This window comes from Mus caroli, chromosome 1, assembly GCF_900094665.2.
Source record: "Mus caroli chromosome 1, CAROLI_EIJ_v1.1, whole genome shotgun sequence".
Classification (NCBI taxonomy): domain Eukaryota; kingdom Metazoa; phylum Chordata; class Mammalia; order Rodentia; family Muridae; genus Mus; species Mus caroli.
The window spans coordinates 32,012,717-32,033,456 of NC_034570.1; the positions used below are offsets into that span (position 1 = coordinate 32,012,717).

Below are 20,740 nucleotides of genomic sequence, written 5' to 3' on the forward strand. Positions count from 1 at the left end.
GGATTTAAGAAATAACTAGATCTGCTTAGTGTGTGCAAGAAACTGATTTTGTAGGCTGAGCAAGGTGCTTGTGATCTAGCACAGTAGCTAGCTTTGCAGGACTTCTGCAAGGAGGTCTTCTGCCTCTGACAGGTGTCTGGGGGAGGGATGCAGGATGACTTTAGTGAAAGGAAGGATTTGGGAGAACAGGTGTGTGGGGAGAGATGCCGGAGGTAGACTTTGTAGAAGGGTTTGTGTTCTCCTGGTCATTGCCTGCTCAACAAACAAGGGGGCACCAAAGCTGAATCCTAGACCTTTAGCCTGCTTTAATAGATTTCCAGGAAGGATGATGGGGGAAGGCTCATAGACTCCCCTAGGAGGGGCTGCCCAGCAGGTACTGAGAGAATAGACCTAGAGCTGCTGAGAAGAGTATGGTAGAGCTCTGAGGCAGAGCTGCCAAAAAATAGGTACCTTTGATCTAGAAACTAGACCCAGTCCTAAAAGAGGACAGCTCTCGAAAGGTCAGTTTTAATTATTCCAAACACAGGAGTCTAGAGATACTTACTGAACCCATCCATTTCCTCTTTCCTCTGCCTTTGCACAAACCTGAAAGGAACACCCCTAAGGAACAGTCTAAAATATAGCACACAGAAACTGTACCACAAGAATGCCATGGATGTTGACCGCACTCCTCTGGGAGCGAATCCTCTGCCGAGCCTCTGCAAGGGCCCGCTTGCCCTGTCAGACTGGCGATGATCTTGCCAGCAGAGATTTTCCTCTTTGGAGAGCAGAGCTCTTTGGTTCTTGTCTGGCGCTGCCATTAGTGTTTGTGTTGAACAATCAGTAAAAACGTTAATTTCCTCATTCTGAAAATGTTAGGACAGTTAAAACAAGTCCTTAAAATAAAATCCAACTCTTGTTTCCTGTTCTAGGGAACCAACAACCCTATCTTTCTAAGCAGCATTGCCTTCTTTCAAGACTCCCTTATAAATCAGATGACCCAGATCAAGCTGTCTGTGTATGATGTCAAAGACAGATCTCAGGGAACAGTTAAGTATCATGCAGTCGGGCAACAGTTTCTCTTCATTTAGAGTTGTGTTACAGTCCAAGCAGGATAGAGTTCACCACTGCCTTATGAATTAACCTGTGTGGAGACACACTTGTCTCTGGGAATTCTCTTCTGACCATTGTCATGGGTTCACAAGGTGAGGGTGGGTCGGAGGTGTTATAGGAACCACCGACTTCCCTGGGCGGTGGTACGTGGGTCAGAGCGTCCTTCTACTGATCTCCCTCTCTCCCCCAGATGTACTTACTGGGCTCTGGAACATTCGTGGTCAAAGATCTGCTCCAGGACAGGCATCACAGATTGCATCTGACACTGAGGTTGGTGTTGCCTTCATTCCTTGGAAAGGGTCTAAAGGTTTGCCCCTCCGTCCTCCCAGGGACTGTCTAGGGGAGGCAGTGGTGCCTGCTGAGGGGAGGTAAGATGACCGCTTAGTGTGCCAGAAGGCCTGTCAGGATGCTTCCTTCCTTGCTGCTCCCAGGACCCTGGTGACCCAGGATAGCTGAGCTTTGCCTTAAAAAGAAAAGCAGCTGAGCCAATGCAGTGCTTGTCAAGGTGCGATGCTTGTTGCAGGTCTGCAGAGAGTGACCGTGTCGGCAACATAACTGTGATCGGCTGGCAGATGGAGGAGAAGTCCGACCAGCAGCCTCCTGTGACTCGGTCTCTGGACACTGTCAATGGAAGGGTGAGTGGGCGCCTTTCTCATCTCCATGAGAGGCATAGGAGCATTGATTATCTTCGTGCACATCTGTCTCAGTGAAGGGCAGGGCCTGCTGCTTGACTTTGCCTTCCGTGGGACTCTCCGGACTTTCTTGGGTATGATGCCAAGAGGAACGGAAGGGCTCCTGCTCTGCTGACCTGGAACTGGTCTCTGCTCCCTGAGCCACACCAGCCACTTCCATAGCACAGGGTTGAGAGCAGAGCATCTTTGCTAGTGTATGTGGTGCAGAGTGGGAAGGTGTGGGCGAAGAGGTAATGAAGACCTATGCCTTCCATCACATCCTGCCAGTGACTGACTTTCCCAGTCACCTTCACACTCCCTCCCAATCAGGACTGTCCCTGCCTATCTCCTGTCTCCTCATGTCCCACACAGTCTCTCACCCAGACAGTTACCAAATGAGAATTCTAACTTAGGAGTCAGTGCTGTTGAAGAAGCATTATAAAATGTTACCTCATTTGCCCAAAGTATGCTCAGAGCACTTGCACTGAGGATGTTCTTGGTGGCCGCTGCCCTTCTGTTTCATTTTGTGTACCACAACCCTGACACCCAAGGTGCAGTGGCTCAGAAGACAGACACTCGATGAAAAGTAGGTGTCTCTGCAGTATGAGGAAGGACATCAGTGTGTGTGCTGGTCAGCTGTGCACTGTGGACCAGCCCGGCACGTGTGTGTGATGGAGTCTCCACACCGTTCTTGTCCCTTTCTGTAATTTTTATCAGATGGTTCTGCCCGTTGATGAGAGCTTGACCGAGGCCTTGGGAATCCGATCCAAATATGCTTCTTTGCGAAAAGACAGCTTACTGAAAGCAGGTAAGCAGCTTCCTCTCATGTGACTGGCCACTCTTTACTCCCACCCACTTTGATTGGCACACTCATGCCCCAGTTGGCACCTATCTGTTGTTCTTCACCAATATGGCATTTTCGGCAGTATGCAGAGCCAGAAATCCCTTGAGGAAGGGGCTCCATTTCACTCTTATTAGACATTGACTTTAGTGACTGACTGTGTTCCTGCCCCTGCTCCTTGCTGTTCAGTTACTACCATTGTCTGAGAGCAAGGAGTGTCAGGCACTGCTTGAAGGGGCTGGCTTTATGTGGGTGTGGGGTTTTGAGTTTTGTTGTTGCTGTTTGCTTGCATATTAGTTCTCTTGGGAAAACAGGGCCATAGAGTCACTGAGGGCCCAAGGAGGAGTGGTGCAGGGGGTCTGCAGCCGTTTCACCCACAGCCTATCTTCTTGCATTCCCACCTCAGTGTTTGGTGGTGCCATCTGCCGCATGTACCGCTTCCCAACTACTGATGGTAACCACCTACGGATCCTGGAGCAGATGGCAGAGAGCGTCCTCTCCCTGCACGTGCCTCGGCAGTTTGTGAAGCTACTGCTGGAAGAAGATGCAGCCAGGTGAGGCCAAGTAGATGGACACTCACCACCCATGAGCACGTGCCTACGACAGGCTGAGTGCAGACCCAGGCTCTCCCCTTGCTGGCCCCATGGCCCCAGCCATCTGAAGCCTGTTTGCTCCTCTGACTTACAGTTTGGTGGACAAGAATTTCACGGGGCTGAGCTTGAAGCCCCAGAGGCTTGGCTAACATCAGCCCATCTTCCCTTCTTTCTCTCTCTTTTCCTTCTCATCCCTCCTGTTTGGAACCATAGAGATGAGAGCTCAGAGGATGGCCCTACAGGGTCCTCCCCTCCCACAGAGCCAAGCTTTTATCCCGAGGTATATTTCTCAGTTCCAAGGAAGGCTGAGACTATTTCCTCTCTGTCTCACACTGTGACCTCCACAGCTTTTTCTAAATCAGCATTAGTGATTAACATCATGTGTGTTACTGCTTCAAAGAACTCCTTCATTGGGCAGGTGCTTTAGAGCCAGCTAAGGTGTTGGCAGCAACTGTACGGGCAGGGCTGACACCCAGTGTAGGCAGCAAGCATGCTCAGATGGGAGATGGGGCTCTCCCAGAAGTGTGAGACTGTCGCTGTGTTCTTGACACGGAAAGGGGGTTGTTGGGAAGAGGGTGAGGAGGTGAGTGGTTTCTCACATCTCCCGTCCTTCTGTTCTGGAGTAATGCATCGTCTCGCAGACAACCAGACCAGTGCTGGAATAACATGTTCAAGGTCACCAAGCAGAGCTCCTCCTCAGCTGCTTCTCTTCTCCCCACATTCGCTGCTGGCCTGGAGCATTTACCTCGGCTCCTGTAGCTTCTCTGCGTGCTTCCCATGTGCTCAGTGATCTCTCCCATCATCCTGTGAGGATGGCAGTGGCACTGCTGGCCTGGTCCTAACTGCAGGGAGGTGAGCCAGCCCTGCAGCCTGATGTGTGTGTGTTTTGCTTGCAGAGTATGTGAGTTGGAAGAGTTGGGGGAGCTGTCCCCTTGCTGGGAGAGCCTCCGGCGCCAGATTGTCACCCAGTATCAGACTATCATCCTCACCTACCAGGAGAACCTGACTGACCTCCATCAGTACAAAGGTGGGTGTGGCCCTGCCTTCCCAGGCTCCTGCACCTCCCACACTCCTGACCAAGCACCGAAGGCTTGGGATGCTCAGACTTTCTGGTTATCTTGAGTGGGATTTTAAAAATAGATTCTCATGTAGGTGTGAATTCTTTCAACTCTGGGGTTTTCAGATCTTAATTGAAATGATAAATCAGTGAATTGCAAGAAGTCTTTCTCTGGTGTTATCTCCTAAAACAATCCCTGTGAAATGAGGTGGAAGTGAAGCGGTTTCAGGTTACCTTGGCCACGTGGGTTCTTCATCCTCACACCACTGAAAACCAACAGATATGGACTGTTTGCCTGAAGCAAAGCAGTTTCCTAGTTTTAATATTCAATGTCATTTTTAGGGAATGTGTAAGTTGTCAGAGTGCAGTTTGCTATTTTAAACTCAAGAGAAAGTGAGGTTTAGACACCTCAACTTTCTTTTTTCTTTCTTCTTTTTCCTTTTTCCCAGGCTGGAGTCTGCAGGGGGTGGGGGGGTGGGGGGGTGGGGGGTGTCAGGGCTTAGTGGATGCTAGGATAATGCCCTTCTTGAAGATGACATTTGGTTTTCAAGCTATGCAATTTCTTTTTAACCCATTTTCTTTCTATTCCAAATGGGATAAATTTTTTTGTTTAATTGTTTTAGTTTTTGAAAGTACTCTTTTTTTCTCTTTCTCTCTTTCTTTCTTTTTTTTTTTTTCTGAGACAGTGTTTCTCTGTGTATCCCTGGCTGTCCTGGAACTTACTCTGTAGACCAGGCTGGCCTTGAATTCAGAAATCCGCCTGCCTACCAAGTGCTGGGATTAAAGGTGTGCACCACCACTGCCTGGCTTCTTCTTCTTCTTCTTCTTCTTTTTTTTTTTTTCTTATAACTTATTTATTTTGGAAAGATTTATTTTTGAGATTATAATATGATTACATTTCTTCCTTTCCTCCTTCCCTTTCATTTGGTTTTTTGTTTTTTGTTTGTTTTTCTTTTTTGCTTTATTTATGTGTATGAATGTTTTGTCCTTCTGCCTGTCTGCATAGCAGAAGAGGGCATCAGATTCCATTATAGCTGGTTCTGAGTCACCACTTAGATGCTAGGAATTGAATTTTGGACCTCTGGAAGAACAACTAGTGTTCGTAACCACTGAGCCATGTCTCCAGCCCCACTCCTTTCTTTCAAAATAGTCTTTACCTTTGGTTTCTTTCCTTCTATATACTGATTTGTCAGTTTGAGGGAAATCTGTGATTTTCACAGACAATATAGGAACTTGTTCATAAACTTAGCAAGATACTGGTATGTGGGACTGGTTCAAGCTGGAGCAAGTCCAAGTGGAGCATTGCCTGAGGGGTTGAAGCACCAGCCCATGCTGGAGAGATGCTCCCGAGAAAGCGTGCAACCCATGCAAACCTGAGTTTTCTAGGCTAGAGCTTTTCCAATGTCGGAAGCATCCAGCTATTCTAGACTCTCAGCTAAACACAGGCCTTGGCTATATTTCTTACAGTGACCAAGACAGGCACAGTGCAAGTCTGAGAGTCACAGTGTGGCTTCCAGACTCCTGGAGGCAGGACACAGTGGCTGTCTGCCACCTCATTTAGCTCTGGATTCTGACTCTAGAAATGAGGTTGTGGGTGCTGATCACATCCTTGGACCTCTCTAGGCCCAAGCATGTGTGAGGGAACTTACTGAAATGGATTGGAAAGTGCAGGCAGTGAGTGCCATGGAGGCTGACTCAAGGTGAGGTGCAGGCCTTCTCTTCATTTCAGACTGAGAGGTGCTGTTCCAGGAAGGCCAGTTTCAAGGCTCTGGGATGATAGCAGTCTATAGAGCTGGCAGGCAGTGTCTGAGGTGGTCCACTGGCTTTCTGTAGTGGTGGCACCACCCCATCTACAGTCACATCTGTGTAGCATGTCTTTCTGAACTGAGGCACAGGAGGAGTGGCCTCACCACCACTCTAGCCTTCTACAAGCTGATGATCTCTGGCTCTGCTCGGCAGAGAGCATTCAGAGTCAGTCCCCTGCTGCGAGCTGTCCTCCAGCCTACTGTCCTGAGTGGCACTCAGAGTCTGCCAGGCCTTTGTAGAGCTAGGCCTGCTTCCGTGTAGCTGCTCCTCTGGGTGCTTTCCTAGGTGCGCATGGTGCATGCTGAAGGGGCTGCTCTCTTGTTTTATTTCTTAGGTCCTTCCTTTAAAGCAAGCAGTTTGAAAGCAGATAAAAAGTTAGAATTTGTTCCCACAAACCTGCACATACAACGGATGCGAGTTCAAGATGATGGAGGCTCAGGTACTTGCTTTTCTCACCCCATTGTTGGGTTATGATCTGCTTCTTTCTTCCTGTATACTTGGTCTTTGAGTTGCCCTATATCTGGCCCATTTTTCCTGTATGCTGAGCAGCAAGAGTCTCTCTCTCTCTCTCTCTCTCTCCCTCTCCCTCTCCCTCTCCCTCTCCCTCTCCCTCTCCCTTTCTCTCTCTCTCCCTCTCCCTTTCTCTCTCTCTCCCTTCCTCCCTCCCTCCCTTCTCCAACACCCAATACCTTTGAAATTTTTCAGTTACAAAGTCCAAACCCCTTTCTTAGCTATCTAAGCTTCCTTTTGTTTTTCTGGCAGAAAGTTGCCCTTTCATGAGAAGGGAAGAAGTGGGCATTTAGCAGCCCAGGTGGTGGCTCTACCTTTCGGTTTTCTTACTGAATAGTTAGTGCTGGATTCAGCAAGCCCTCTTTCGGCCTCTGGATGTAGGATTAGGGAGCCAGAGGCTGTTTACATGCGGGCTATAGATCCCACAATGCTATCCATGCTGCCACAGCTGGCTTGTCTGTAGGCCTGACCCCAGAGTAACGGAGGAAAGCTTTCTGTTGCTCAGATCAGAACTACGATGTCGTCACTATTGGAGCTCCAGCAGCACACTGCCAAGGTTTTAAGTCAGGAGGTCTTCGAAAAAAGCTGCACAAGTTTGAAGAGGCCAAGAAACAGTAAGTGAAGGAGGGTATCTGTGGTCCTCGTACTGCTGTGTCCGACATTTGTGAGTTAAAATGAGAATCAAACGGAACTGCAAAAGCATCCAGCCATCTGATCTGCTTCTGCGTGGCTGGAGGAGCTGCCTCAGGGACCCTGTGCTGCTCTGTGTGTGTGTGGCTGAGGGGAGGGAGTGGTGAGGCGCCTGGCCACTAGTCTAGTCTTTCCAGGGAGCTGCTTCAGCCGGCCACCTGTGTGCAGTGCCTGAGACCTCAGCTCCTCTGAAGTCTCTGGGCAGTTGGAGCACCAGGCTTGGAAAGCCTCTGACAAACTGTATTTTCAAGGATCATTTCTGTAGTTCCTAAAGCCCCCAGCACTCTGTGTCCTTTCCTAAAGGACAGCAGTGGCAAGTGTTCCCACTACTGAAAGGATCTAGAGGGTTGTCAATTCTGTCCTGAGCAAGAAACTGCCAGAGAGGCAGGGTGGGGAAAGGCCTCCCAGTTGAAGCATTCCTTGGGTATCTATCATCCAGAATGTCACCTGGCAAAATGTAAATGTGATCAGAGGGTGCGAGTGTAAAAATGAGCAGGGTGACAGCCTTGTGAGGTCCTTGGGCAGTGTGTGCAGTGGGAAGCACTGGCAAGGAGACTGTGCTCAGAGTCTGACTGAGCCTCTATGGAGCATGCATGTGTGTCAGGTAAGGGAGAGAGAACAGAGCAGGTCTCTGATCCCAGAAGGGGCAAGGTGGCAGGTGGATGAGCACAGAGGCTGTCAAGTGCGAGGCGTTAAGACCAAGTGTACCAGGAGGCCTCAGCAAGATGTGCCTTTGATCCGAGAGTGGAATGCTTTTTGAGATAGGAAGCAAAGGTCCAGGGACTCCCAGAGACTCCTACATGGTGGCAGGTAGAAGCAGGTAGAGGAGGGTCCTAGCACGAGTGGGTGTTGATTGGTTATTGTCCAGTTCTGCTGCTGTGGCCAGAGTGAGGGTACTGCATCACTGGGTCAGGATGCTGGACATTTAGGCTGGAGTCAGGAAGGCAGGTCAGAGTGTCACTGAGTCAGGATGCTGGAAAGTTAGACCAGGGGCCCATGAGGAGCCTGTGGAGTCAGGAAGGCAGGTCAGAGTGCCACTGATGTCAGCGGTGCCAGAGATGGAGCAGGAAGCAGAAAAGGACATCTCAGAGTGCTTGCCCTTCCAGTGTGTGTCACCTAGCCTGGATATGGGGAGGAAAAGCAGGGAAAAGCTGGGCACAGCAAAGCTATTTCAGCATGTTAGTGAGTCTATCAGGCAGCCCTGACTCCTTCCTACGGAGCAGACAGCCCCGTGCTCAGGCTTTCCTTACTGTTCACATCCACAGCATCCTAGGGAGCAGGAAGAAGAGTAAATTTTCCATCATAGTTAGTGTGTGTGTGAAGAGTGAGTGTGTGAGGTGACATGGCTTCCTGACAGAGAAAGTCCATTCGTTCTAGGTGACCAGTCAGGAGGCCACCTGGTTGTCCCTTGTGTGTGAAAGGTTGCAGCTTTGATACTAGATAACTTTACATTTTGGCTTCAAAGCTGGTTTCCCAATGCCTCTGGGGTCTTTCAGGTATTCTCATGGATATTATTAACGTAGCAGTGATGTCACAAGACCACCTTTGCAGCAGTTTGTGCTCTCTGAGCTTTCCTTCACATGCAGACACATGTTCTGGGCCCCAATGGGATGTCCCTGGGGCTTGAGCACAGGCTGCAGACTTCCTCCAGGGAATAAGTATTTTAGACTCATAAGTTTGCTTATTCCTGTAGTGGTGGCCTCAACAAATTACATCCAAGTATTTAGAGAGAGAGAGAAAAATAATGCCAGTCAGCCTTTAAAATGTGCTTTGCCTGTGGTATTTGCTAACAATCGCTAATGCTTCGTTTGGTTTTTTTTTTTTTTTTTTTTTTTTTCTTTAGCAGTTTTGAGGAGTGTTGGTGAGTTTTCTGTCTGTGGAGAGAGTGTACGTTGATTCTTGCTCTTGTGTAGAGAAAGCCCGTGCTGTCCTTCATCTGGGGTGGCTCCATCCCATTTGCCGCGTGGCTCCCAGTCAGCAGAGCTCTTCCTTCCAGCTGCAATGTTCTTTGATAATGAATAGCCATTCTGCCATCTGCAGCCTCCTTTATGGCCTGACAGCAGTTTCTTCCTGCACTCAGTGGACACAGGGCTCAGTTTGCCTCCTCGAAGGATGCAGAAGAGCTCACTGAGAGCCCTGGGTGCCAGGGCATCACATCAGCCCATTGGTACATTCGGCGCACACACCTTTACACAGTGAGCTGTCTTACCCATCCAAGGCCATTTGGGAATCTTTTTTGTTTTCAACACCTGGTAGGCAAAGCTTTATCCCCACATGCTACCTCAGCCATTTTAACATTTTTTTCTTTTGAGACAGGGCTCGCTAAGTATCCCCAAGCTGGCCTTGAACTTATCCTACAGCCAAAGCTTTTCTCTGTAATCCTCCTGCCTTAGTCCTTAGTAGCCAGGAATACAGATCTGTGTATTCATCAGGCCCAGTTCGCTCAGGCCCAGCACAAACCTTTGAGTTTTCACTTTCCCTCTGTCTGATGGAGCCGGTTTACATTTTGTAATACTTTTGTACTGTGCTCATTTTAATGATGGTGATGTTAAGGTCAGTTTTTCCCATTGGGCAGCAGAGCAAGAGCTGAGTGGCTTTTTCCTCCAGAGTGTTACATGGGAGCCAGAAGCTACCATGTCTGTCTAGGATCTCCTCATTAGTCCCAGACTGGGAAACCAGCAACTCACCAAGAGGAGGCCCCACGGCCCTGTGGGAAATGCTGCTATCTTGAGCTAATGACCCATGATCTTTTAGGGCTGGGGCTAGACCCTCACTGACATGCTAGGGCTCTGCTGGAAACACAATGTCAGGAAGTCTGAGTCCCCACAAACACACCCAAGAAGAAGCTTCGCCAGCTTTCCCTTGTGGGGTCCCTTCCCAGAAGTCCCGAGGGAGGGAAGACAGCATCTGGGACGGACGATACTCCCCCTTCGTCCTCCACAGCCCCTCAGAATATTATCCCTGTTCCCTCCTTGGGCTTTCTGAACGGAGGCTCACTCCTTCCCATAGCAGGAGGAGTCAGATCCCTAAGGTCTGAGAGATGAGCAGCAAGTGGAGCATGGAGAGCCAAGGGCTCTTGGTAAATGTCAACCCAGGTGCTTCATGTGCACCGTATCTGGAAAGTTCATCAGGTTCCATCTTAACTGAAGACTAAATCTTCTGTGCCTCGGGAAGAAGGGTCTGGTTACTCCTATGATTCTGCTCTCTTCTCCAGGGAACCAAGCTCCTAAGACAGCCGGGAACCTTCCAGCCTGGGAGAAGGGGGCAAACAAATCTCAAAGATTTGATCCAACCCTAGGGGCGGTGGACCTGGTTCCATGGGACTGTCCACTGGCAGCCTTACTCTCTGTATCCAGAGCAAGTGCACATTAGGCACTGCACTCTGATACTCATGTGCTAGGTGCTTAGCCCGTGGCCTCCACTGTGTGTATGAATGGGTCAGCAGACCCTGGATGGGAGTCTAACATGAAGCCTAAGCATCACACATAGGCCATTGCCTACTGAGCTGTTGCAGGAAGAGCTGGGAGTAGAACACAGAGGCCCCTCCCACGGAGGCCTGTGTACCGCAAGGCAACATAGCCTCTGCACCCCTTTGTGTGGCTCCTGATTTTGGAGTTAAGTACATGCATGTATGCATTCCTGATGTTCCCAAGAGCAGTTCTTTGAACTTGCCAACTTGTACTGCCAATTTCAATGTACTTCCATGTACCAATCCTGTGGATGTTGTTGTAACAGAGTGTGCGCAGCCATGGACATATGCAACAGTAGATCTACACACAGCACATAGTCCATGTAGACTCTCAAGGCTGAGGACCAGAAAGAACAGATTCTATTTTTTTAATTCTTCTTCAAAATGTATTTCCAAGAACTGATTGTCCCAAGCGACAGCTATTCATTTGGGAGAGAGATTGCAGATTGGAAAGTAGCTCCTGCGGGCAGTGCTGTGGAATGATGCTTGTGCTGCCCAGGCTCAGTCGCCATCTGCTGCATGGGCTTCTGCAGACCCATCGTGTCCGCTGTGGTGTGTGGGCTTGTGGTGGTGGTGGTTCTCTCGGGGCAGTTTGGTTTGTGGTGTTTGCATGTTTGCCCTGTAGTCCAGAATGACAAAGGGGAGTGGTGTTTTCTCCCTGGAGAGGTCTCGGGTGACTCTCATCTCCAGCAAGTGAGGTAGGGTGTGATGAGAGTCACCCTCTACTCTCCACGGTGCCCCTTCTCCCTGGAACTCAAGGCCAGCCCTTCGTTTCAGAAGGGAGAGCACTCCTTCCCTTATCCTCCCTCACATCCCAGAATCACCACTCCTGCATTGGTGACTTTTATGTCTCATTTTCTCAAGCATCCTCAGATGGTCTCAAAACCAACTTTATAATGCTTGATTGATTGGGACCTGAGCTAAGAGACATAAGCTTATCATTGCCACCTCAGATGGCCACACATGCTGGCCCACCTGTGAAGCCAGGGAATATGGAGTTGGCCCCTCGCAGGCTCCTGATTACCTGGGCAGCAGCTGGCCTGGCCCTTTGACATCTGGTTCCCAGACACATCCAGAGTGCTGCACAGTGGTGAGGAGGTGGGCGGGAGGAGGGGCTGTAGTTTGAGAGGCGTTGAGTTGTTGGGCCTGCCTCTGGCTGGCTCAGCCTTAGCTTTCTCTAGTGCAGTGTTGTCAGCACAAGGAAGGCCTGAAACAGGAGAGAGAAAGGAACCCGATGTTGGGAACTTGCTCAAGTCAATACATGGGAGGTCTATGCAAGGCTGCTTACAGGAAGTCTGAAGGCCCTGTTGACCACATGGAGAAGTTTACATATATATGTATATGTCTGTTAGACTATGGTAGTTGTAAGCAGATCCCAGATCTGAAGGACTGATTATAAGTTACTGAAGTTCCTAGGTAAGATCCCAGCATTGGGTAATTATTATAGTGATATTCCAAGGTATTTATACACATACATGTACATGTATGTAGTAAATATAAAGACACGTACAGGTACAAGTACACACAAAAGTCTTGGTCTTATATACATTTTACACTTCTCTTTAGAAAAAAAAGAATATTCTAAGATTGACCTTTGCCCATCAGTGATTGAACTTACCAAGAAAACCCCTCTATTTCAGGGATAGTTGTGGGTGGCTTGGATGACTTGGAGAGCCCCTTAGGACCTGTTGTTCCTTTTAGTACACCTTCTAGCGGCCAGTCCATCATCTACATACCACAGGACATCACCCGAGCCAAGGAGATCATCGCCCAGATCAACACCCTGAAAACCCAGGTCAGCTACTACGCAGAACGGCTTTCAAGGGCTGCAAAGGACAGGTCTGCTACTGGCCTGGAGAGGACTCTCGCCATCTTGGCAGACAAGGTAGGAGGGGCTGCCCATTTGCGTGTGGGTTGGAGAGGTCTCTTACATTTCTAGAAGCTACTAAACCACCCAGGGTAACCTGGAAGTGCCCAGAGCCAGATGGAGAGCCATTGTGGTGACCTTGAAAGCTTTTCTTTTAAATCCATAAAGTTGTAGGGAAGTCTGTGACTTGCTTGTAGTTGGAGCCCCGATTGTAGCTTTAGGCCAATGGGTTGATGGCGTCTTCCAGCAAGTAAATTTGCATTCACTTTCCTGGGACTCACACAGACTACAGCTTCCATGGTGACATCTTAGTCAGCACCTATAGAACAATTATTCAGTCATAAGAAATGAGCAGTATAACCTTATTGGCTTATATATAATTAATTTTAAAAGTTCTGTTTAACCACAATTCAATCCTGACTTTAAAATTACATAAACATGTCTGCATACTGAGAGAGTGGCTGAGCCACAACTCAATCCTGACTTAAAAATTACATAAACATGTCTGCATACTGAGAGAGTGGCTGAGCCACCTTTGATGCTTGGTACTCTTTCCCTTCAGACACCTTTCCATTGCACCTCTCCACCCACACCTGCCTTGCTGCTGGGTGCTGTTGTTCCTGCTCAGAATGTGTTATATCCTTCACATGGGTCCCCCAGACCAGGGCCACTGGGAAAGGAAGTGATAGTTCCTAGCAGTAAAGCTAGGAACAGCCGAGCTCCCGTTGCAGTCTCCAAGGCGAGAGAGAGTGGTGATGCCAGGAGCCCAGTTGAACCAAAGTAATGTGTGATCCCTGGGAACCACTCCCAGGGGCTAGGCACAGTGCACCCTGTTGGCAAGGCTGGAAGTGAGCCCTTTTCTCCAGTGATGTAGGGTCAAAGGCAAGCAGAGCCAGAAAATGACAGATAGGATTCTTCAGCCCCTTCTAATCTTCCTTGAGCCCTTCTGGGATAAACACGTCTCAAGCAGACCCCATGTGCTCTAGTCTTGCTGAGATTATCCCATGTTGCCTTTGTATTTAGATATCCTTGAGAATGCTTTCTTAGCAGGCTGCATGGAACAGGATGGGTGGGGGGAACTTAGCCTTTGCCTCCCTGCTTCTGCAAGAGAGCACACTTAGCAGCCCTGGTTTGTGTGAACCTGCAGACTCGGCAGTTGGTGACTGTCTGTGACTGTAAGCTGCTGGCCAACTCCATCCATGGGCTGAATGCAGCGCGGCCCGACTACATCGCTTCCAAGGCCTCCCCTACCTCGACTGAGGAGGAGCAGGTGATGCTTCGGAATGACCAGGACACCCTGATGGCCAGGTGGGCAGGGAGAAGCAGCCGGTCTTCCCTGCAGGTGGACTGGCATGAGGAGGAGTGGGTGAGTCTGCTGCCCCTGCCTGGGGTGCTGCTTCTGAACTATAGAACGTCCCACCCAGAGTGCCAGCTCCTTTGTTAGCAAGCTCCAGGTCTGCTTCCCAGGTGGCTTTGGGCCACTTGATATTTAGGTTGACTGTTTTCAGACCATAGTATATATAAACTGTACGTGATTTTGCTGGGAGTCAGGCCTCTCCCCTTACTCAGCCCCCTGCTCGTCCTTCACCTGTTAGGACTTTTTGTTGTTTGAACGCAGAGGCTCAGGTGCCCAGGCTGCCTCTGCCCCTGACATTATGTCACTTCATGGTTCCAGTGTGGGCCTAGAGCTGGATCCTTGTCTCTCTAGAAAAGGTCACATCCTACAACCTGTTGTAGTTTGTTGGGGTTACAGCTCAGAGGCGTCCTGGGAAGCACTGAATTATTCATTGGCAGCAGAGTGCTCCACCAGCCCTGGCAGCCTGTGCTCTGTGTGGGTTTCTGCAGCTCCTCCCAGCCTGCCCTCTCTTCCTTCAGGCCCCACCCCCTACCCAGCTGTTTCCCTTACTGTCCATCAGAAGGAAACGCAGCCTTTGTGATGGTTGTAGGTAGCCCGCAGTGGAGGAGGCAGGGCTGAGCTCTTAGTGCTCTGTGGACTGTCAGGTGAGGCCTATCTGGAAGGCCATCTGTCTTCCAGAGTGGGCAGAGGATGTCTGCCAGGCTTTCAGTCAGTGACCACAAGGCTGCAAGTTGCCTTAGAAAGCATTTCTGACTTGAATGGCCACTTGGGCATCATTGGGCTGGGACTCGGGGAGAGATGGAGGCAGGCTTGTTCTGTTATTGGTCTTCTGTTGCACAATCTGACCCAGACGGTCTTGTTGGTTTGAAGGAGAAAGTGTGGCTGAATGTGGACAAGAGCCTGGAGTGCATCATTCAGCGGGTGGACAAGCTGCTGCAGAAGGAGCGTCTGCATGGGGAGGGCTGCGAGGACGCTTTCCCCTGTTCGAGCACCTGTTCCAGCAAGAAAGGTAACCGGGACAGCCAAGCCTACTGGATCCGACCGGAGGACCCCTTGTGTGACGCCCCCTCCTCGACATGCCCCTCCTCCATGCCCACTGCCGCATGCCATCCTCATTCAAGCACACGTGCGTATGCATCCACGCTTCCCACGCAGCCTCAGCCCGTGCCGCCTCACCTCCGTGTGTCTGTGTCTCTGACTCCATGTGTGCCTCCCCAGTGCAGACTATAGGGAGGGCTGGCAGGCAGCGCAGGGCTGGGGGTTCCACGCACATGCAGCACATAGGCAGGGTTGGGGCTCCTGTCTTCCCATGTAGCCGGAGCCGACTGAATCTGCATCACCACCATGTGCAGATGGTGCCCTCCTGGGCTACAGTGCCACGGTGGGAGGTCTTCTCAGGTTTGTAAGCTGACCTGAGAAGCTGATGGCGGCTGATGCAGATGCCTCTGTGATGTTACTTTGGTTGTGTTGGGATGGGTAGACTGACTTTTGAAAAGCAAGCTTTGTAGGAACTCTGCTGGATGAGGGTGTTTGCAGCCCCTCAGGCTCTCATTGGCTAGCATACTCTTACCAGCAGAAGCATGGCGCCTAGCATCTTGTAACTCAGTTACATGGTACATAAGCTAGATTGACCAGTTTGACACCACTCTTAGGTGGAGAGTACAGAGCAATGCCATGCAGCAGCACACTTCACAAAGGACACAGGGTGTGGTGAACATGGGCCTCAAAACAGCCCAGGTGCTGAGGACTGGTGTGCCTGAACAAATGGCTGCCTGGCTCTCTATGGTGCCTCTCACCCTTTCCTATAAGAGCCGGAGAATACTTGGGTCAAGCCCTGGCTCAGCACCCAGCTCCTGCCTCCCTCTCATCTCCATGGGGATCATCAAGCTAAGTCCAGCCAAAGTGTGCAGGCCGGGCTTTGTGTGATGAAGGATTCTCAGTTAGACATCAACCATGGAGTTCAGTCGTGTGTCTTCGAGCGCAGTCATGTGACTTCATCAGTCTCTTGATAAATCTCTGTGTGACATGTCCTTTGCCTCTCATCTGTCTGCAATGTCCACGTCACCTACTTTCCACCTCAGGGAGCTGGGGTTACAGCTGTCACCTTCCCAAGCCTGTGATAGACTCATGGAACTAGCTTGTGTTTGCTTTCTTCTTATCTTCCTGTTGTTTAATTTTTTTTCTCCAAGTTCATTACTTACTTCTCTTTAATATGAACTTTTTGTAGGTCTAGGGATGTAGTTAGATGGTAGACCATTTGCCTACCACGAATGAATGAGAAGGGCTACTTCAGGACTGAAGGAGAAGAAATATATATGACTTTTTTTGTAATTTAAAATATTTTCTGCAGATGAGGAAAATGGTTAGGTATTTTTAAATTTAGGAGCTAGTATGTTATGTGATAAGACTGTTTGTCTTTGTGACTCACGTGTCCAGGGTGCTTGTCCCAGTTAAGGTTTCTATGATGGTGACAAAACACCATGACCAAAAGGAACCTGAGGAGGACGGGGTAATTTCAGCTCATAGCTCACAGCCCATCAGCCAGAAAAGTCATGGCAGGAACTGAAGACAAGAACCTGGAGGCAGAAAACGATACAGAGGCCATGGACGAATACTTCTTTCTGGCTAGCTCAGCCTGCATTCTTATATACCTGCCCAGGAGCACCTGCTCTGGAGTGGCACCAACCACAGTGGGCTGGGCCCTCCCTCCCATGTCAATCACTAATTAAGAACATGCACTACAGGCTTGCTGACTGGTTAGCCTGGTGGGAAAATTTTCTCAATTGCTGAATTGTTAACCCAAGATCTATGTACAACCCCATTCTCTTGTAACCCTAAGATTACCTACTGAGTTGTTAAGATGGGATCTGTAGATACATCCCAAGCCTCACATACCCCTGAGACCACATGCTGAAATTTGTAAGTGAATGGGGAGAAAGTTCATAGTGGTTATCAGATCTCAAAGGACTCCATGATTTAAGATTACAGTTGGGAGCCACTGATCCGAGACTGCCAGAGGAGCCTCATTTCTCCCCTTGGGCTGGAAAGCTATGTTTTACTAAACTGAGTAAACTCTCCCAGGAATGGTCCCACCCTGCTGTTTGAGATCACCACAGGCACTCACAGGCTCCCAAACTCTCCTCCTCATTCATAGACCAGAGTCCTGATAATTAAAGTGTGTAGTTTTTCAAGGCTTGGGATTGGCTTGGGATAATTCTCATTAGCCAGACAGAGGCTTAAGAATGGCTGACTGCATTGTTTCACACCCATAGGGCCCCTGTCAACTGGTGGTCTTGGGTCTGGCCGAGTTCTTCAGCTTCCAAGAGGTTTTATGTTTCCTTTCCCTCCTGTCAGCTTCATGAGTCATGTCCAAACACAGCAGAGAAAGGACCTCGACTGACTCCCTCCCTCCCGACAGCCTCCTGAATTCTTTCTGTCCACCCTTTGGAGTCTAAAGCCACCTCATTTCAGTTTCCTACAGACAGCCTCTGAACTGAAGTTCACACACACAATGAAATGGAAATCTACTCCTTTGATGCCTTTTCAAGCTCTCTCTTCTCAGATGGCATGTCCATTTAACTAGGAATTTTAGCATTTTAAAGGGAAATGTGAAATTAAAACTATGCACATCTCAGTAAGACTCAGAAAAAGCGAACTAGAATCAAAATGGGTACCCTTTGAAGACCTTGATAGCCTGCCTGGAGGGACAGCCTGGCTGGAGGAGTTTCCTATTTGGAGCCATCTTTCAAATGATACAGGTTTTACATTTAGTTTAGTTGCCTGTTTGAAGGTTCTTTCTGTGTATGGTTTGAATCGTTGGGCCTTACGAGTTTAGAGCTCAGCAGTAGATCTTGAGCTCTGGGTTCCTCAGTCAGTCAGGGCAGTGGGCTCCACAGTTGGCAATACATGCTAGGTTGGTTAGTTTCTCTCATTGATGGTGTAAGCTAGACTGGGGCTCCATTTCTGCATCATCATCAGTGTGGCATCTGGCATTGTGTGTTGTCAGCCTGGCATCTGTGACATTGTGTGTGTTGGCTCAATCATCTTGAAGATCATTTTATGTTGAAGTGTTAGCAACATGGATACTGACTCTGGTGAATAACTTGTTCACTACTGAGAGGGCTCAGTTGCTCCCAGCAGCAGGAATGCCCTTGGGAAACTGGGTAAGAGGCCTGAGCCCCGGGCCTCTTCTCCATGTGCTGAACCACCTTGCTGCAAGCTGCTAATGCAGTAGCTCTGAGACTGAGCTGCTCATGTTTGAACTGTGTGCTGCTCCTTAATCATCCCTGTTGCCCTCCATTTCTGTGCAGATTGCAGCCCCCCTCCTGAAGAGTCCAGTCCAGGTACGTGCTTTGCGTTCGAGGCTCCGCTGCTGTCTTTTAAATGCTCAGGTAGTGCTTGTAGCTCAATTATCAAAGGTTGTTTTGTGTTCCTGTAGTTAGGAGACTATTTCAGCACTTCCTTTGTCTGAGGTGGGACTGGGGACTATGCCTGAAATGGCCACCAGGCACGCTGTGCTTTTCCTCTGCACCCTGAACCCTTTGTACTTGGTTTATTTCTGAGTGCACTGGGCTTCCTGTGGTGGGCGATCTGATTTAGAAAGCTACGTGTTTGTAGATCTTCCTTGTACACTCATTGGACTTTTGCACGAAGCTCTTGAAAGCACAATTGGATGATTCGTGTCCACTGGGAATGTGGTGGTGCAGCTTCCTGTGGCAGCTTCTGAATGCGACACAGCTTCAGAACTCTTATCAGACATTGGGTTGGGCCTTAGCTGGGATTATTGTTGAAAATTTCCCTGGAGAACTTAAGGCCCCTGATTCTACCTCAGTGGTTTGCGAACTTCATTCTTGAGCTAAATCCTGGCCATAGCCTGCATTATAACATTATATTTATTGTCTATCACCTGTTTTCAGTTAGTGCTGTGGAGACCTTTTGGTTCTCCTGTTCTATAAAGACTGTGGTAGATGCACCAAGCCCTGATCTAGTTCCTGACAGGCTTCCTATATACAGCTTGTGGTTTTCTCACAGTGTGCATGCGCCTTTCTCCCCAAACAGATTTTTACTTAAAAATCAGCTAGATGATCATACCAAAGATTGCATATTTCTGAGTAGGTATAAGATGGAAAGACACCTGTGTTACATCTAGAGCACAGCAAGTGATGGGCACAGGATTTACAGAGAGCCATTTCTGCCCACTGGCATGGTGTGCACCAAGCCAGTGTCTAACCAGGCTCATCCTTCCTCCCCGTTTGCTTCGTAGTCCTTGTTCTCCAAACATCAGTGTAGCCGCCTTGAGTGGGTCTTAGATCCCAGGGTCATGGAGGAGCCTTGGGGTCACTCAGTCTTAGTGGATGCACAGCTAACCCTGCTCTTCACTTGTCTGGTGTCTGACTCAGCCAGAGCCTTCAGATAGTGGGTTTCACAGAGCCTCAGTGATGTGGTAGTCTGGGGTCCATGGCCAGTAGTGAGAACCAGAGAAGGTAGCCTTGTGAGCCTGTGGTGGGAGTTCAGGCTTTTTCTCCACTCTGGTTTCTATCAGCACCCAGAAGATGCCTGGTTTATAGAACTCTTATCCTCTTGGGAAGCACTGGCAGCTTTTCCACATTGATGTTAGAAATGGTTCCCTGCCACGAGTCCTGTATTAAATACACACAGTCCAGAGGCTGGAGACATTGATTCTTTGATAGGAGTAAAGTGCTCACTGGGCACTCATGAGGATCTGAGTAAAAAGCCAGGAGTGGCAGAGCATGTCTCTAAGCCCAATACTGGGGAGGAAGGTAGAGACAGGCTGGTCCCAGAGCTTGCTGGCTGGTCAGGAGGTCAGGCAGTTAGTGTGCATCAGGCTCACGGAGAGAGTAAGGGGCTGGGGGTGATAGAGAGGACGATCAACATCAACTTCTGATTTCTACCTGTGTACAAATGGATGCTCACACCTACATGTGAGGACATAGATGCATATACTACACAAGCATACAGACAAACATACAGACACATACTCTGTCTCTCATTTCTTGTTCACACTAATGGGTTAATTTTTTTTCTTTTTAAAGCAGCCTATAGGTGGAAAGAACACTTGAAGCTGCTACCTAAAGTAGTGTGGGCCATGGGCTGTCAGGCAGCAGCTGTCACCAGGTAGCAGGTAGCTGAGGAGTTTGCTGCAGAAGTGGGACAGCTGCAGCACATGGGACATTGCTTAGCTGACCTGATTCAACAATAATAAAACAATATAAAAGTACTAGTCATCACTGTCTTTCCTTTTGAGGTAGCACATTGAAAACCCTTCACCAACTCCAACATCCCAGCCAGCTCTAGGTAGATACAATGTGCTACCATTGAAATCAGTTTGGCTTGGAATTGTTTTAACTTGTGTTTCTACTCATATGTAAAACACGTAGTACTCCCATCTCCTGCTGCTTGCTCAGTAGAAGCAGGCTGACTACTAAAGATACCGGCTCTGAGAGTCAGGCAGATGTACACAGATGTCCATTCTGTTTGTGTCTTGGGATGGCTCTCAGCCTCCACGCCCATGTCCTCTCTGTGTGGAGAAGACAGGAAGGTTTGAGAAATGCTGGCAATGGTGGTTGATGCCTTTACTGGACTCCGGCCATCCAGCCTTGCCTGAGACTACCTGGGAAGATGTCAGATCACCCTCTTGCAAGGATCAAACCACCCGTTTTCCAAGACAAGTACTGAGTGCCTTTTAGCCATTTCTTCTAGACTCCTCTTTTTCTAGTTTAGCATATAATTCATTGGTATATGAATTTCGTTGTTTGTTTGTTTGTTT

General features: G+C 49.1%; 1 protein-coding gene across 19 annotated transcripts in view; it reads left to right on the forward strand.

The window, feature by feature from the left end:
• The window catches only part of Inpp4a (inositol polyphosphate-4-phosphatase type I A), a 112,893-nt gene that overhangs the window by 65,320 nt on the left and 26,833 nt on the right, over nt 1–20,740 (forward strand). For 4 of the 19 annotated variants that reach the window (XM_029475253.1, XM_029475146.1, XM_029475021.1 and 1 more), the window contains exons 6-18: nt 912–1,028; nt 1,283–1,362; nt 1,616–1,727; nt 2,481–2,571; nt 3,011–3,158; nt 4,094–4,224; nt 6,395–6,499; nt 7,076–7,184; nt 9,104–9,121; nt 12,431–12,614; nt 13,744–13,962; nt 14,824–15,079; nt 18,264–18,296. In XM_029475253.1, coding sequence (XP_029331113.1) covers nt 912–1,028; nt 1,283–1,362; nt 1,616–1,727; nt 2,481–2,571; nt 3,011–3,158; nt 4,094–4,224; nt 6,395–6,499; nt 7,076–7,184; nt 9,104–9,121; nt 12,431–12,614; nt 13,744–13,962; nt 14,824–15,079; nt 18,264–18,296 — 1,603 coding nt within the window. Of the gene's footprint in view, nt 1–911; nt 1,029–1,282; nt 1,363–1,615; nt 1,728–2,480; nt 2,572–3,010; nt 3,159–4,070; nt 4,225–6,394; nt 6,500–7,075; nt 7,185–9,103; nt 9,122–12,430; nt 12,615–13,743; nt 13,963–14,823; nt 15,080–18,263; nt 18,297–20,740 lie in introns of those variants that run through there. The other 15 variants (XM_021170851.2, XM_029475272.1, XM_029475167.1 and 12 more) reach the window with 10 other exon arrangements.